This window comes from Peromyscus maniculatus, chromosome 20, assembly GCF_049852395.1.
Source record: "Peromyscus maniculatus bairdii isolate BWxNUB_F1_BW_parent chromosome 20, HU_Pman_BW_mat_3.1, whole genome shotgun sequence".
NCBI classification, from domain to species: Eukaryota; Metazoa; Chordata; class Mammalia; order Rodentia; family Cricetidae; genus Peromyscus; species Peromyscus maniculatus.
The window spans coordinates 68,119,716-68,134,778 of record NC_134871.1 but is presented as its reverse complement, the minus strand read 5'-3'; the positions used below and the strand labels follow the sequence as shown (position 1 = coordinate 68,134,778).

The 15,063-nt window shown below is 46.0% G+C and overlaps 1 protein-coding gene across 1 annotated transcript; it reads right to left on the bottom strand.

The window, feature by feature from the left end:
* Positions 1-527: 527 nt before the first annotated feature.
* On the bottom strand, positions 528-7,802 carry LOC102909557 (olfactory receptor 8S1-like). Its single transcript, XM_076555705.1, has 4 exons — positions 7,632-7,802; positions 7,415-7,535; positions 5,454-6,267; positions 528-3,960 (listed from the first exon to the last, which is right to left on the bottom strand). The coding sequence occupies exon 4, from the start codon at positions 3,946-3,948 to the stop codon at positions 3,013-3,015; it is 936 nt and encodes a 311-aa protein (XP_076411820.1). The 5' UTR covers positions 3,949-3,960; positions 5,454-6,267; positions 7,415-7,535; positions 7,632-7,802; the 3' UTR covers positions 528-3,012.
* Between the last annotated feature and the right edge of the window lie 7,261 nt (positions 7,803-15,063).

Sequence of the window (15,063 nt, the reverse complement as noted above, 5' to 3'; positions counted from 1 at the left end):
CCAGAGGAAGGAGGCCGCACTCCCTAGCTCGCCAAGCTCTCTGTCTGAACTCAAGTCCCACAGTCTTTAGAAATTCAAACACTTAGAAATTCAGTCCCTTCAGCTGACCTGAACTGGGAGCTCAAGAACTCTAGACGGGCTGACAGCTAGGGAGCCTGGATTTAGGTCCTCTGCCATGTGGGTGACAGTTGTGTAGCTTGGTTTGTTTGTAGGGCCCTAGCAGTGGAACCGGGATCTGTTCCTGGCGCATGGGCTGGCTTTTTGGAACCTCTTCCCTATAGTGGGATGCATCGTTCAGCCTTGATGCAGCGGGGAGGGGCTTGGTCCTGCCTCAACTTGATGTGCCATCTTTGTTCACTCCGGTGGGAGGCCTGCCCCTTTCTGAGGACTGGGTAGGGGGGTGCATAGAATGGAGTTGGGGGGAGGAAATGGGAGCAGAGGAGGGAGGGAAAACTGTGGCTGATATGTAACATAAATAAAACAATTTAATAAAAAAAAAAAGAACTGTAAAATAATTCAGTCTCTTTAAAATCCAAAGTATTTTAATATTTAAAGTCTCTCAACTGTGGGTTCCTGTAAAATAAAAACAAACAAACAAACAAACAAACAAACAAACAACTTTTTACTTCAAGAGGGAAGAACCAGGGCACAATCACAATCTGAACAAAGCAAACCAAATTCCAAAAGTGCATGTGACTCAATGTCTGATTATCTGGGATCCACTCACGATCTTCTGAGTTCCTCTAAGGAGCCTGGGTCAATTCTTTGGCTCTGCCCTCTGCAGCACACACAGCTTGTCTTCTAGGCTCCAGCTGGCTCCACTCCACTGCTGCTGCTATTCGTGGTGGTCATCTCACTGTACTGGCATTTCTAAGACACTGGGGTCCCTTGCTGCAACTGGGCCACACTTTCACCAATAGCCTCTCCCGGGCTCTTTACATGATGCCAAGCCTCAACTTCTCTTCATGACCCCTTCAGTTGTGGGGCTTCAACTAATCCCGAGGAGGCTGCACCTTCACCAATGGCCTCTCCTGGTCTCTCACGGTGCCGAGCCTCAGATGCTCTCCCTGACCCCCTCATGCCTTCAGAACCAGTATCACTTGGGTGACTCTTATACTACCAAGTTCAGCTGCCAGCATGAGGTACAACCTTGTCTGCCCCTGGAACACAGCTTCTGTGTGCTGACCCTGAAGAAACACCTCCCAGAAGATTTCACCTCAAAGACTCTGGTCTCTTGTTAATCACAGCTGAGTCTTCAGCCCCAGCTGGCCAGACACCATAGATTCTTCACACAAAAGGCCTGGCAGCGTCTTTACTTCCCTCTGGAACGTCATAAGCCAGGCTTCTACCCTCTGAACTGCTCTCAACACTCTGATCTTCCAAAGTCGTCTGGAACATCCCCCAGAGCTCTTAACACTCAATGGCTTTTCTTGCCCAAAGTTCCAAAGTCCTTCCACACTCCTCCCCCAGACAAGATGCTCAGGTCTGTCACAGCAGTGCTCCATGGTCTTGGTACCAGTTTCTGTTCCTGGTTAGGGTTACTATTGCTGTGATAAAGCACCATGACCAAACAAACTTGGAGAGAAAAAGGTTTTGTTTCAGCTCACACTTCCAGGTAACAGTCCATCACTGAAGGAAGTCAGGGCAGGAACTCAAACACAGCAGGAACCTGGAGGCAGGAGCTGATGCAGAGGCCATGGAGGGTGCTGCTTACTGGCTTGCTCTTCATGGCTTGCTCAGCCTGCTTTCTTATAGAACCCAGGACCAGCAGCCCAGAGATAGCACCTCCCACAATGGACTGGGCCCTCCTCCATAAGACACTGATTAAGAAAGTGCCCTACAGCCAGATCTAGTGGAATTATTTTCTCAATTGAGGCTCCCTCCTTTCAGATAACTCTACCTTGTGTTAAGTTGATATGAAACTGGCCAGCACAGTGTTATGTGTCTTTGGTTTTACATTCCCTTGTTACCCAAGCTAGGTCAGTCCTTAAGCCAAGCAGATCACAACAATCCAAACTGGTCAGAATGCAGATAATACCTTTAGGGGTGTACAACCCCAAAATAATACATCTACAATGCAACCCGTACATCGAAGGTTCAGGGAACATCAGGGAAGAGGGAGAGAAAAGATGCTGAGAGCCAGAGGAGCAGACCTGGAGGCTTGCTGTGAAACAGGGTCTTCCAGACATGATACAGATGATGCACTCATGAGATCTCAACACAGGGCCATCTAAACAAGACCTGCATGGACCTGTTAGTATACTAATATGTATGCGGGGAATTCCACAAGGTTCTACCTTTAGATGAAGAGTTATAGGCAATCAATGGCTGATGAGAAGGGAGAATCAGTTTTCTCCAGAGATGAGCTCCCTGTTAAGTGGTCATCCCTAAACACACATACACATGAGTCACACTAAATGGACTCAGTAGGTTTCAAATAACACACACACACACACACACACACACACACACACACACACACACACGTAACGACAGAAGACAAGGCTATGAATTTTAGCTGGGGGACATGGGAGGAGTTGGAAGGGGGAGAGGAGGGATGGGAATAATATAAATCCAGTATGAAATTCCTTAAAAATTTAAGTGAAAAAAGAAGACACGTTGTTGGGGATGGGATGGGAAGGTGGGTGTGGGTATTGAAGAAGTTCGGAGGAAGAGTGGGGGGCGAATATGATTAGAAAACATTTTATGAATTCCCTAAAGAATTAATAGAAATACTTAGAAAAATAGGATACCAGTTCAGGGGTTATAACTCTTAACTACGTAACTTAGGGAAGAAAGTTGCGTTAGGAATATTAGAGGGTACAGCCAGGCCAAGATGGGCCATATGTTTTAGACATAAACTTTATCTATTTAATATAGTTTTACATTCTTTTTCATTCTTAGCATAGCCAGGGAGAGTGCCACAGGCCGACCTTTAAGGCAGTGCTCTAAAACGCTGCCTGAAGTTCCAGTGCTTGGCCACACAGACTCTGTTCCTGCCACTCCGTGCCATCACTCCAGGCAATGCAGGCATTTCCCCAAGGTCCTTCTCACAGCCGCCTTCACCTCCTTGTTTTTCAGGCTGTAGATGAGGGGGTTCAGCATGGGGGTGACTGCGCTGTACTGCAAGGAGGAGAGCAAATCTAGGGAGGACCCAGAAGTGGGCACGAGATAACGCACCAAACCCGATCCAAAAAACAGGACCACGGCCACGAGGTGGGAAGAGCAAGTATTAAACGCCTTGCTCCGCCCTGTGGTGGATTTCATGCTCAGGATGGTGGAGACAATGCGGGCATAAGACAAGAAGACCGGGAGAAAGGTTCCCAGTCCATGCAGCAAGATGGTGCAGATCAAGATGTCAACGTTGATGGAGACATCAGAGCAAGAGAGAGGAAAGAGAGAGGGCAGCTCACACATATAGTGGTGTATGGTGTAGGCCTCACAGAAGTCCAGGTTCACAGCCAAGAGCACAATGACCACCGAGCTGAGAGAGGCCAGGCCCCAGGAGAGCAGAACCAGCTTCAGGCAGAGTTCATCGCTCATTATCTGGCCATAGAGCAGCGGGTGGCAGATGGCTACATAGCGGTCGTAGGCCATCATTGAGAGAAGAAAGGCTTCGGTCCCCGCAGTGATGAACACGAAGAAGACCTGAGCCAGGCAGCCCTCTACTGAGATGCTTTTCCTCTCAGACAGGAGGTCCTTCAGCAGCTTCGGTATCGTGACGGACGAGAAGCAGAGGTCCAGGAAGGACAGGTTGCTTAAGAAGAAGTACATGGGCGTGTGGAGGTGGGAGTCAACCCCAATCACCAGCAGCATCGTCAGATTCCCCGTCATGGTGAGGAGGTAAATCCCCAGGAAAAGCGTGAAAAGTAGAGCCTCGATCAGGGGGTCGTCAGAGAGCCCCGTGAGAAGGAACTCTGTGATGGCGCTGTGGTTCCTCCAGGCCATTTGTGGATGGTACTTCCTTGGAATAAAGCAGAAAGAGGTTACATCTCTGATGATTGTGACCATGTCCTTTGGGGGGGTCATCCCATCTGGTCCATCCCTCCACTTTGCCGGGACCCTGCTCAGCTATCTCAGGGCTGCCCTCCCTTGTATCTCCGTGGAAGTTTCAAACCCTGTTTTGTCATCTTTGATGGCAGTTCACAGTGTTCACAGACTTCAAGAGGATTCTCTCCATTCCTCACTCATTTGCAGGGAGAGTATCTCTGGGTCCTCCATTTACTAATAGTCTTAGTTTTTTCCTGCACTCAGTTCAGAAATTTGAAAATGTATAGCACAGGTTTGCAGGGTCTGATCTCTCTTTCTCTCTCTCTCTCTCTCTCTCTCTCTCTCTCTCTCTCTCTCTCTCTCTCTTTCTCTCCTTTTTGGTTCAAAGTAATTCAATGGCTCCTTACCAGGGCTGACTCCAATGGGGCAACTCTGACACAGTGCCCAGGGTCATGGCCTTTCAGTGGCAGGTGAAAATATATTTCTATAAGATTAGAAGTAGCTGGGTGCAGTAACGAAGACTTACGATCTCAGCAGTTTAGAAGCTAAGGCAGGAGGATGGCTATGAGTTCCAGGCCTTGGGCTACATATGTATTACTAGGCTAATCTCAAGTACAAAATGAAATGTTACCTCAAAAAAAGAAGGAAACAATGGATATAACAAGACTAATTTAATTATCCTTATGACACTGTAATAGAAATATAAATTATTTTTATGGGAAGAGGGACCCATAAAGGCAAAAGCAGCTGTCATGGACGGAAGTCCCAGCGACCTCACGGACAGCACACTGCAGCCGAGCTGCACAGAGAACACTTCCTCAGTCGCTCTCTCAGCTGCTTTCAAAGAAAACCTGTGAGTGAGGCAGGAAACCCTCATCCCTAGGATACAGAGTTTTGTTCCTACTTTCCTGTGAGAACTTTGGTACCCAGGGGTATATGGTAATGTCAGCTTGGCAACATGTAAAAAAAAAATAATAATAATGACGCCGTTTTCCTTCGACTGTGGACTCTGCCTCGCTGGGATCACAGTGATGAATTACAACTTCTTACTTGGATATCCTTCACCCGCCTCTCATCTTGCAGCCATTTTACTTATTTTTGATATAAAAGAAGATTTGCTTCTTTCTGTGTCACTGTTGGTGTTTTCTAGCACTTTAAATATACCCTCCTTTTAATTTTACAAATCTAAACCTCCACGGGCTTTCCAATGTCACCTCAAAGACTACATAAAAAAAGAGCCTATCTTGGTGACTTGCTTCTTCAGCCCACACTTTGTCTCGCTTTAGTCATGGTCTGAATCGTGTTTCTCCCCCCAGGTCAACACGCATTTCAGTTTCCTTCCCCAGACCGTGATGCAGACCTTACTACAACAACTATCTTAAAGCATCGCTTTCTTTGGTCACCGTCAGCCCCCCCCCCTCCCCCCCCCCCCCCCCCCCGTTCCTGCGGGATCCAGACCACACCTCCCACACTGTCCTGGAAGCCCACGCTCTGTGGCGTGCTTTGGACCAGAGCCTTGGATCACTTCGGCTCTAATCTCGTCCTCTAATCCCTCAACAGCATTAGTTCCCGGCAGAAGTATTACGGATCTTGTCTGAGGTGACTGTCGCTGAATTTCAAGAATGCTTTCATCAGCAGAGTGAATCCCGCAGCATCCTCTGATGCCCTCAGCTTTGGAGAGGCTGCAAGCAATATTGCATTAGTTCAGAATAATGTTTGCAGTGTTCTTGTTGTCATTGTATTATTCTTTTCTCATCTGCTTTCACCATAATACTCTTACTATTATTATTATTTTTTTTTTTAGTTTACTTACATAAACTCTGTGTCCAAGAAGACCAAGCGTACAATGCTTATGGTAACCGTGATACTAAAGCTAACTGAGACCTGATTATGGGATATGTAAGGAAGTCACCATCCTGGGTAAAGATCCTGTTCACTTACCCCTTGCCATCTAATTTACCATCGTTCTGCTTCTGTTTGGTTTCTGTAATCAGTTTCTATGGCAGGCTTCTGCTTTTATGGAAAACTTTTCATCTTGCTTATTCAGGCAGCTGTGATTCCAACCCTTCTATCCAGGAATCTTTAGATAGTTGATAAACCATTAAGAGAAATGTAAATTCTGGTATATTAACAAATCTACCAACCCGAGCTTCGGCCCATCTTAGATCCAAATCTAGGCCACCTGCGTGCCTGGCCAAACACCTACCTTTGTGTGCTGGGAGGTTAGAGCCAAGGCTGAGGAACGGCAGGCAGCTGGAGAAGGTGCTTTTGAGGATTCTGCACAGATGAAACAGTAAACACCCGTTGAAAGCAAATGCTTTGAAATCCATGTAAGCTAGTCAAGTGGGAGACATTTTCTGTAAGGACTCGGATATTTCAAGGGGTCTGTACATAAAGCTATCCTGAAAATCTCTTCCGTTCTGTTTCTTTTTAAAAGGGGTCTCAGTGCGGACAGCAGCTGCAGGTTCTGGTGAGAACACTGGGTCCTCTGGAGGACATTTTTCCTTGGGGGGGGGTCATCCCATCTGGTCCATCCCTCCACTTGGCCTGACCCTGCTCAGCTCTCAGGGCTGCCCTCCCTTGTATCTCCGTGAAAGTTTCAAACCCTGTTTTTTTTTTTTTTCCTTCCGATCTGTCTCTCAATCCACATTTTGTATGAGAAGACAGAGGCTGCATCTCTCATTTGCTTTTCAAGTTATTTACAAGGATGTGGGACAAAAAGTGGCTTTCTTACACTAGTTGCTTGAAGACATTGTTGGCATGAAGGAGCGAGGGGTGTGTGTAGAAGGGGAGCTATGGGAAGGTGATGGGAGGGTCCTGGGGGCTGAAGACTGCCATTCAGGCTATAGACACTCAGGGACTCAGCATGGGGGTGGGCAGGAGGGCTGGCAGCAGGAGGGCTGTTTTCTGAACTGTCCTCTTCTGCACTTGTGCCTGTGGTGAGCAGATCTGAGGATGGTTTCAATGACAGCGAAGCTTTAGTGCATTTCCCCTCACTGGAGACCGGGGCAGGCTGGGAAACAGGTGGCCCCAACAGACCAACATCTGTTTCTATACATTTACTGCATTCTAGGGGTCTGCGCTCCTTTGGAGTGAAGGGGTTTATGCTCAGTCTTTAAGGCCTTGCTGTCCTCCGTGGCAATCAGGGAGTGAATAAAGACTTTCCTGATTAGGTATTTAAGGCAGCGGGTACAAACAGACCTTTTGGAAACACAGGGACATTTGGGTCCTGTGAGGAGGAGATGGTCTGCCAGGGGTTAGGAGGTGCCTGTCTCTGGCTTAGGGATGAAGGGGCTAAGAGGACCAGGATGGACAGAGCCAATCAGGAAGTAGTAAGAGAGGCGTACAGAAAAGGGGAGCAGTTAGCAGCAGAATCAAAGCACAGAAGCGTGAGGGCAGATCAGGATCAGAGACGACCACTTACCATTCTCTTGGCTTTTCCTGGAGGAAGCAGCTGTAGTGTTCTGTATTTCTCATCATGACAGACATTTCACAGGAAAAAAACATCTTCATATGAGGTAATCCCAAATTTTAGGAGTCTGATTCTGCACAAAAGACAGGATTTCTCTTTGATATCATTGAGCACAAGATGCTAGGATAATATAAACTTGGGAACTGTTGGCTACCTCACAGAACCTCACAGTTATTCTGAGGATCTCAAGTTGGAGTGCCATTCTGCAGCGCAGGACCCCGGAGGGAGAGACAAGGGCATTTTCTGCCAAGCTGTTGTTTGAACAATAGGCATGCCTTGCTTTCAAACCGTCTCCAGCAGTTCCAGGTGCAGTACCCGACTTCATTGATTTCTTCTGCGACTTGGAATATTCTTGGAGAAGTACTATTTAAGGAGAAAGATTCCCTTAACAGAACCAATGAGAAGGCTCTCTGTGCTTAGGCAGGTACCCAAGGGGAACTGGGCCAGAGCCAGGTTCCCTGAGGTCCCAGCCTGAAGCTGAGCTCGGCTTCCAGTATGCTGAGAAGTTGAGGTTGGAGGCTCAGAGAACAGCCTGCAGGGCAATATCTGGACCTGTGATGCAAGTCAGCTCTCAGCAGACTGTGGGTGGTGGAGAAAGAGAGGACTTAAGGAAAAAGACTCACCCGGAAAACAAGCTTTTTTTTTTTTTTTTTTTTTTTTTTTTTTTTTTTTTTATGGCAGCTTGGGGCTGAGAGTGCCTGCTGGTCGCTGTCAAGGGAGCAGAGCTGAGACACGTTACAGACCCCAGGCCATTTTCTAGCGCACATTGTGTCTTCATTCCTTCCTTACTTATTTTTGAGTTAGAGTCTCAGGGATCCCAGGATGGCCTTGAACTCACACGAAGCTGAGGATGACCTGGAACTTCTGATCCTGGTGCCTCAAACGGTCGAGTGCTGGAATTAGAGGCATGTGCCACCATGCCTGGTGTTATGTGGTACAAGAAATAGTGGCCAGGGCTTTGTGGAATGTCAGGCAAGCAGTGTACCAGCTGAACCTTAGCCCTAAGTTTTCTATATTTTTCTGCCCTGAAAAAAATCATTGAGTCTTGAATTTCATTTCAAGTATATGATGTATTTTTAAAAAAACCTCACAGGATTCATATTTTTTTTTTTTTTTTTTTTAGTTTTTTTTTTTAGTTTTTCGAGACAGGGTTTCTCTGTGTAGCTTTGCGCCTTTCCTGGAACTCACTTTGGAGACCAGGCTGGCCTCGAACTCACGGAGATCCGCCTGCCTCTGCCTCCCGAGTGCTGGGATTAAAGGCGTGCGCCACCACCGCCCGGCCCAGGATTCATATTTTTAAACCTTAAATTTATTTTCAATTTTTACTTAATGGGTTTGGGTGTTTTTCCTGCGTATTGGTCTGTTCCCGAATTCTATGCTTGGTGCCCAAGGAGGCCAGAAGAGGGTGTTGGACCTAAGGCTATAGATGGTTTTGAGTGTGGGTGCTGGGAATTGAACCCAAGTTCTTGGGAAGAGCAACTGGTGCTCTTAACCACCGAGCCATCTCTCCAGCCCCACATATAATATATTTTTTAACTGTTTGCCAAAGCAGAACTGATTCTGGCATAAAAACATACTTGGGTTAAAAGACATCTAAAGTGAGCAATTTATTATTTGATTAGGGAAGATTAAGAAGATCAGCAGCATTTTAATGGAGTTAATATATAAATAACAAACACAGAGACTACATTATTCTGACTTGGACTCAAGTGATACAGAAATCCATAAAACATTCATTTCCCCATCATTTCTTCAGTAAGAGGTGAGGACCAAGCATGGTGAGAGACAAAGGATTCCAGAGTGAACAAGTTGTGGTCCTAAAACCAGGCTACACTTTCTTATGTGGAAATAGGCTTTATTTATTTGTTTTTTTATTTATTAACTTATTTTTTTGTGTCATTGACATCCAATTCACAGACCCACACATGCCAGGCAAACACTTTACCACTGAACTGCAACCTGCAAACTACCCTGGCCCCGGCATTATCGTCAAATGTCATCCTTTGAGAGAAGTTCAATCTAGCTTGACTGATTCCTGAGAAGCTGTTGGATTGTTAGAAAAGACATATCTCCATTCTAGGAAGCAAGCATGTACTAAAGTCCCATGTGGAGTGATGTCTGCATTTGTAGCATGCTGCTCTTGACTGGCTTGCTGGCTAGTCTTGTATCAGTTTGACACAGAAAATTGAAGCATCAGAGAGGAGGGAACTTCAATTGAGAAAATGCCTCCATAAGATCAGAATGTAGGACTTTTTACTAATTAGTGATCGATGGGGGAGGGTCCACCCCATTGAGGGTGATACGATCACTGGGCTGGTGGTCCTGGGTTCTACAAGAAAGCAGGCTGAGCAAGCCATGGGGAGCAAGCCAGTAAGCAGCACCCCTCCATGGTCTCTGCGTGAGCTCCTGCCTCCAGGATCCTGCCCTGTTTGAGTTCCTGCCCTGACTTCCTTCAATAATGAACAGTGCTGTGGAAGTGTAAGCCAAATAAACACTTTCCTCCCCAACTTGCTTTTTGGTCATAGCAATAGAAACTCTAACCAAGACAAGCTGGTACCAGCGTAGTAGGGTATTGCTGTGACAGACATGACTGTGTTTGGGAGAGGATTGTGGAAGGACGTTGAAACTTTGGGCAAGAAAAGCCATTGAGTGTTGAGAGCTCTGTGGGATGTTCTGTGGGAACTTGGAAGATAAGAGTGTTGAGAACCGGCAGAAGATGGAGGCCTGGCTTGTGAAGTTTCAGAGGGAAGATTAAAGACTATATTGGGGCCATTTGTTATTTTGAATTAAGATTCTGTGGTTCTGGTTAGCTGGGGCTGAAGAATCAGCTGTGATAAATAAGATACAAGAACTACTAAAGTCCTGGGCGGTGGTGGCACACACCTTTAATCCCAGTACTTGGGAGGCAGAGGCAGGCGGATCTCTGTGAGTTTGAGGCCAGCCTACAGAGTGAGTTCCAGGAAAGGTGCCAAAGCTACACAGAGAAACTCTATCTCACCCCCCACCCCCTCAAAGCACCACTAAAGCAAAACTTTGCTTTCCTGGGATACTTGATGCTGGTCAGCTGGAGCCAAGAAATTAGGGGTGATTAAGAAGAGACCAGCATCGCTGAGGTGAAATCTTATGGGAAGTGTTTCCTGAGAGCACAGAGAAGCAGCCAAGGTTGTACCTCATGCTGGCAGCTGGACTTGGTGATGTGTGAGAGTCACCCAGGTGGTACTGGTTTTGAAGGCATGGAGGGGTCAGGGGAGAGCATCTGAGGCTCGGCACTGTGAGAGGCCAGGAGAGGCCATTGGTGAATGTGCAGCCTCAGCAGCATTTGAAGCCCAGGACTGAAGGGGTCATGCAGAGAAGTTGAGGCTTGGCACCATGAAGAGAGCCTATGAGAGGCTATTGGTGAAAGTGCAGCCCAGTTGCAGCAGAAGACCCCAGCATTTTGGAGATGCCAGTACCATGGATGACCTCCAAGGACAGCAGCAGTGGCGAGTGGAGCCAGCTGGAGCCTAGAAGACAAGCTGTGTGTGCTGCAGAGGGCAGAGCTGGAGAAGTGACCCAGGCTCCTTGCAGGAGACCAGAAGATAGAGAGTGAATTCTGAATAATTGGACATTGAGTTGTTAACACTGTTGGAGTTTGGTTTTGCTTTGTTCAAATTTGGACTGTGCCCTGTGTCTCCTCTCTTGAAGAAGGTATTTATTTAATTTTGATTTTTACAGGAGTCCACAGCTGAAAGATTTGAACTTTTAAAAGAGATTTTGGATTTTTAGAGAGATTAGATATTTTAAAGAGATGGAAATTTTAATGTGTTTGGGTTTGTAAAGACTGTGGGACTTTTAAAGTTATTTATGTTTTTTTTAAATTTTATTTTATAATTTAATTTAATTTTATATATCAGCCACAGATTCTCTTGTTCCCCCCCCCAGTTCCCCCCAGCCCACTCCCCCATTCCCATCTCCTCCAGGGCAAAGACTCCCCTGGGGATTGAGTTCAACCAGGTAGATTCAGCTCAGGCAGGTCCAGTGCCCTCCTCCCAGGCTGAGCTAAGCGTCCCTGCATAAGCCCTAGGTTCCAAACAGCCAGCTCATGCACTGAGTACAGGACCCGGTTTCACTGCCTGGATGCCTCCCAAACAGATCAAGCTAATCAACTGTTTCACTTATCCAGAGGGCCTGATCCAGTTGGGGGCTCCTCAGCTATTGGTTCATAGTTCATGCAGTTTCCATTTGTTTGGCTGTTTGTCCCTGTGCTTTTTCCAATCTTGGTCTCAACAATTCTCGCTCATACAAACCCTCCTCTTTCTCTCCATTTGGACTCCTAGAGCTCCACCTGGGGCCTGGCTGTGGATCTCTGCATCCGGTTCCCTCAGTCATTGGATGGGGTTTCTAGCATGATAATTAGGGTGTTTGGCCATCCCATCACCAGAGTAGGTCACTTCGGGCTGTGTCTCGACCATTGCCAGTAGTCTATTGTAGGGGTATCTTTGTTGATTTCTGTGGACCTCTCTAGCACTTTGCTTCTTCCTATTCTCATATGGTCTTCATTTATCATGGTCTCTTATTTCTTGTTCTTCCTCTCTGTTCTTGATCCAGCTGGGATCTCCCGCTCCCCTAAGCTCTCTTTCCCTCGAACCTTGCCCTTCATTACCCCCACTCACGTTCAGGTTGTTCATGTAGATCTCATCGATTTCTCTGTCACTGGGTGATCCCTGTGTCTTTCTTGGGGTCCTGTTTTCTAGGTAGCCTCCCTGGAGTTGTGAGTAGCAGTCTAGTCATCTTTGTTTTACCTCTAGTATCCTCCTATGAGTGAGTAAATACCATATTTGTCTTTCTGAGTACGGGTTACCTCACTCAGGATGATTTTTTTCTAGATCCATCCATTTGCCTGCAAACCTCCTGATGTCATAGTTTTTCTCTGCTGAGTAGTATTCCATTGTGTATATGTACCACATTTTATTTATCCATTCTTCAGTTGAAGGGCATCTAGGTTGTTTCCAGGTTTTGTTATTTATGTTTTTAAATAACGTTTTGCCTGCATGCATGTTCGTGTGAGGTGTCAGATCCTTGGAACTGGGAATTGAACCTGGGTCCTGGGAATTGAACTTGGTCCTCTGGAAGAACAACCAGTGCTTTTTACTGCTAAGCCATCTCTCCAGCCCTGTTCTTTATGTTTTTTTTAATGTGATATCTTGGGGATGAATAAGAAAGGAAGGGTTATGGCTCAATAGTGATGAGTGTCAGGTTGACAAGGGGTCAGTTGTGCTGGCTAGTTGTCTGTCAGCTTGACACACAAGCTAGTTATCTGAAAGGAGGGAACCTCAACTGAGAAATGCCTCCATAAGATAAGGCCATAGGGCATTGTAAAAATTAGTGATGGATGGACAAGGGCCCAGTCCTCTGTGGGTGGTGCCACCACTAGGCTGGTGGTTCTGGGTTCTATAAAAAAAAAAAAAACAGGCTGAGCAAGCTATGGTGAGCGAGCCAGTAAGCAACTCTCCTCTATGGCCTTTGCAATAGCTCCTGCCTGCAGGTTCCTGTCCTGTGTGAGTTCCTGTCCTGACTTCCTTCAGTATGAACAGTGCTGTGGAAGTGCAAGCTGAATAAACCCTTTCCTCCCCAAGTTGCTTTTTGGTCATGGTGTTTCGTCACAGCAATGGAAACCCTAACTAGGACACCTGGCATGCAGAAACAGAGCACGAGGTAAACAGAGTCAGTGCCTTTGGAGCTTCGGGCAGGTTAGGACTTGATGTTTCTCTGTGACAATCAGAGCCACCCTGTAGACTTTGTTGGGGACAGACAGGGAAAAGGTGTAGGTAGGGGCCACATCTTCTCAAAGCTGCCAGTTCATCCAAGTCATTTTCATCTTTTACGTTCTTATGGAAGATTTAAAAATATGATGCAATCAGAGCTAAAACACATTTGAAAATATTTGATCTAGTTTAACTCTTCACTGATTGTAAGTTAGGAAACAAAAGTGATCTAAAATGAGGTAGGTGGTGACACCATGATTTATACACCTTAAGTTTCTTCTGATTTAGGTGCAGCAAACACGAAGATATCAGAGTTTAATTTTCTTTCTTTCTTTCTTTCTTTCTTTCTTTCTTTCTTTCTTTCTTTCTTTCTTTCTTTCTTTCTTTCTTTCTTTCTTTCTTTTTTTCTTTTTGATTTTTTGAGACAGGTTTTCTCTGTGTAGCTCTGGCTGTCTTGGAACTCACTCTGTAGACCAGGCTGGCCTCAAACTCACAGAGATTCACCTGCCTCTGCCTCCCAAGTGCTGGGATTAAATAAAGGCGTGAGCCACTGCCGCCTGGCCAGAGTTTAATTTGTGAATGAAAACAATGCATGGGGATGATGTAATGTTTTCAGTGTTTTGTTTTTAGTTAATTTTACCAATGTTGGTTTTGTGAATGTATAAGAAATATGCTCAATTTTATATATGTTTCCTTTGAGATAGCACAGTATATCCAGTTTATAGAATATAAATTCAGTACCAAATGAGTGGTCATTGATTCCACGGAGGTAAACAGGATAATTCCAGGAAAGCACATACAATGGAAGTAAAGATTCTCACGGACAGAACTGTGGGAAATGGCATATTCATGGATGATAGAAGTGAAAAGCTCAGACAGACTTGGGTGGGCTTGTCTTGCTACCTGGGAAGGACCACCAGGAAGTACAAAAGGCAGAATATAAGGAAGAAGGAAAATGTCATCAAGAGCCCCACAGCTCAGGCAGAGGACAAGGAGCCAAGGACCTGGAAGCACCCCTTCCAGGGTCCCCCTTTGTGATTGTGTTCTCTTGCTTGAGTAAGTCTTCTTTGATGTTCACCCACCTGGCCATGTTGGGGTTCACCCACCTGGCCATGTTGGGGTTCACCCACCTGGCCATGTTGGGGTTCACCCACCTGGCCATGTTGGGGTCCACCCACCTGGCCATGTTGGGGTTCACCCACCTGGCCATGTTGGGGTCTACCCACCTGGCCATGTTGATGTTCACTCATCTGACCATGTTGGGGTTCACTCACCTGGCCATGTTGGGGTTCATCTTCTGAGCAGAAATAAGAAGTTAGGACAAGGTGGTAAATGGAGATGAAGGAAAGCAGTCTGAATATGGCCTGAATTGAAAGGTTGCTGTATGGTACAGTCACCTGTTTATAACTGTCGTTTACCCTTGACAGTTTCCTTAAAGTCAGACGGTATGTCTTGATTATAGACTTTCTGTCTGGCTGTGAACCAATAGTTTGTGAACACATGAACATGGCTCTGAAGATAGCAGTAAGACTGAGAAATAGGAGTGAAGGGAGATGACTAGTTGTTTATTTTTGGAGATAGGTTCTCACTTTATAGCTCTTGAATGCATGACCTTCCTGCTTCAGTCTCTCAAGTGCTGGAATTACAGATGTGTGCCATAATGCTTGGACAGTTCTTATGATAGGACAAAACATACTGTTTACATCTCTAGAAAGTACTTATAGAAGCTGGTTTAAAGTGTAAACACTTATGTGTTAATTTAAGGTCTGGACTAGATGGTAAAGATTTATGCAACCCAACACACACACACACACACACACACACACACACACACACACACACACACACATATATATA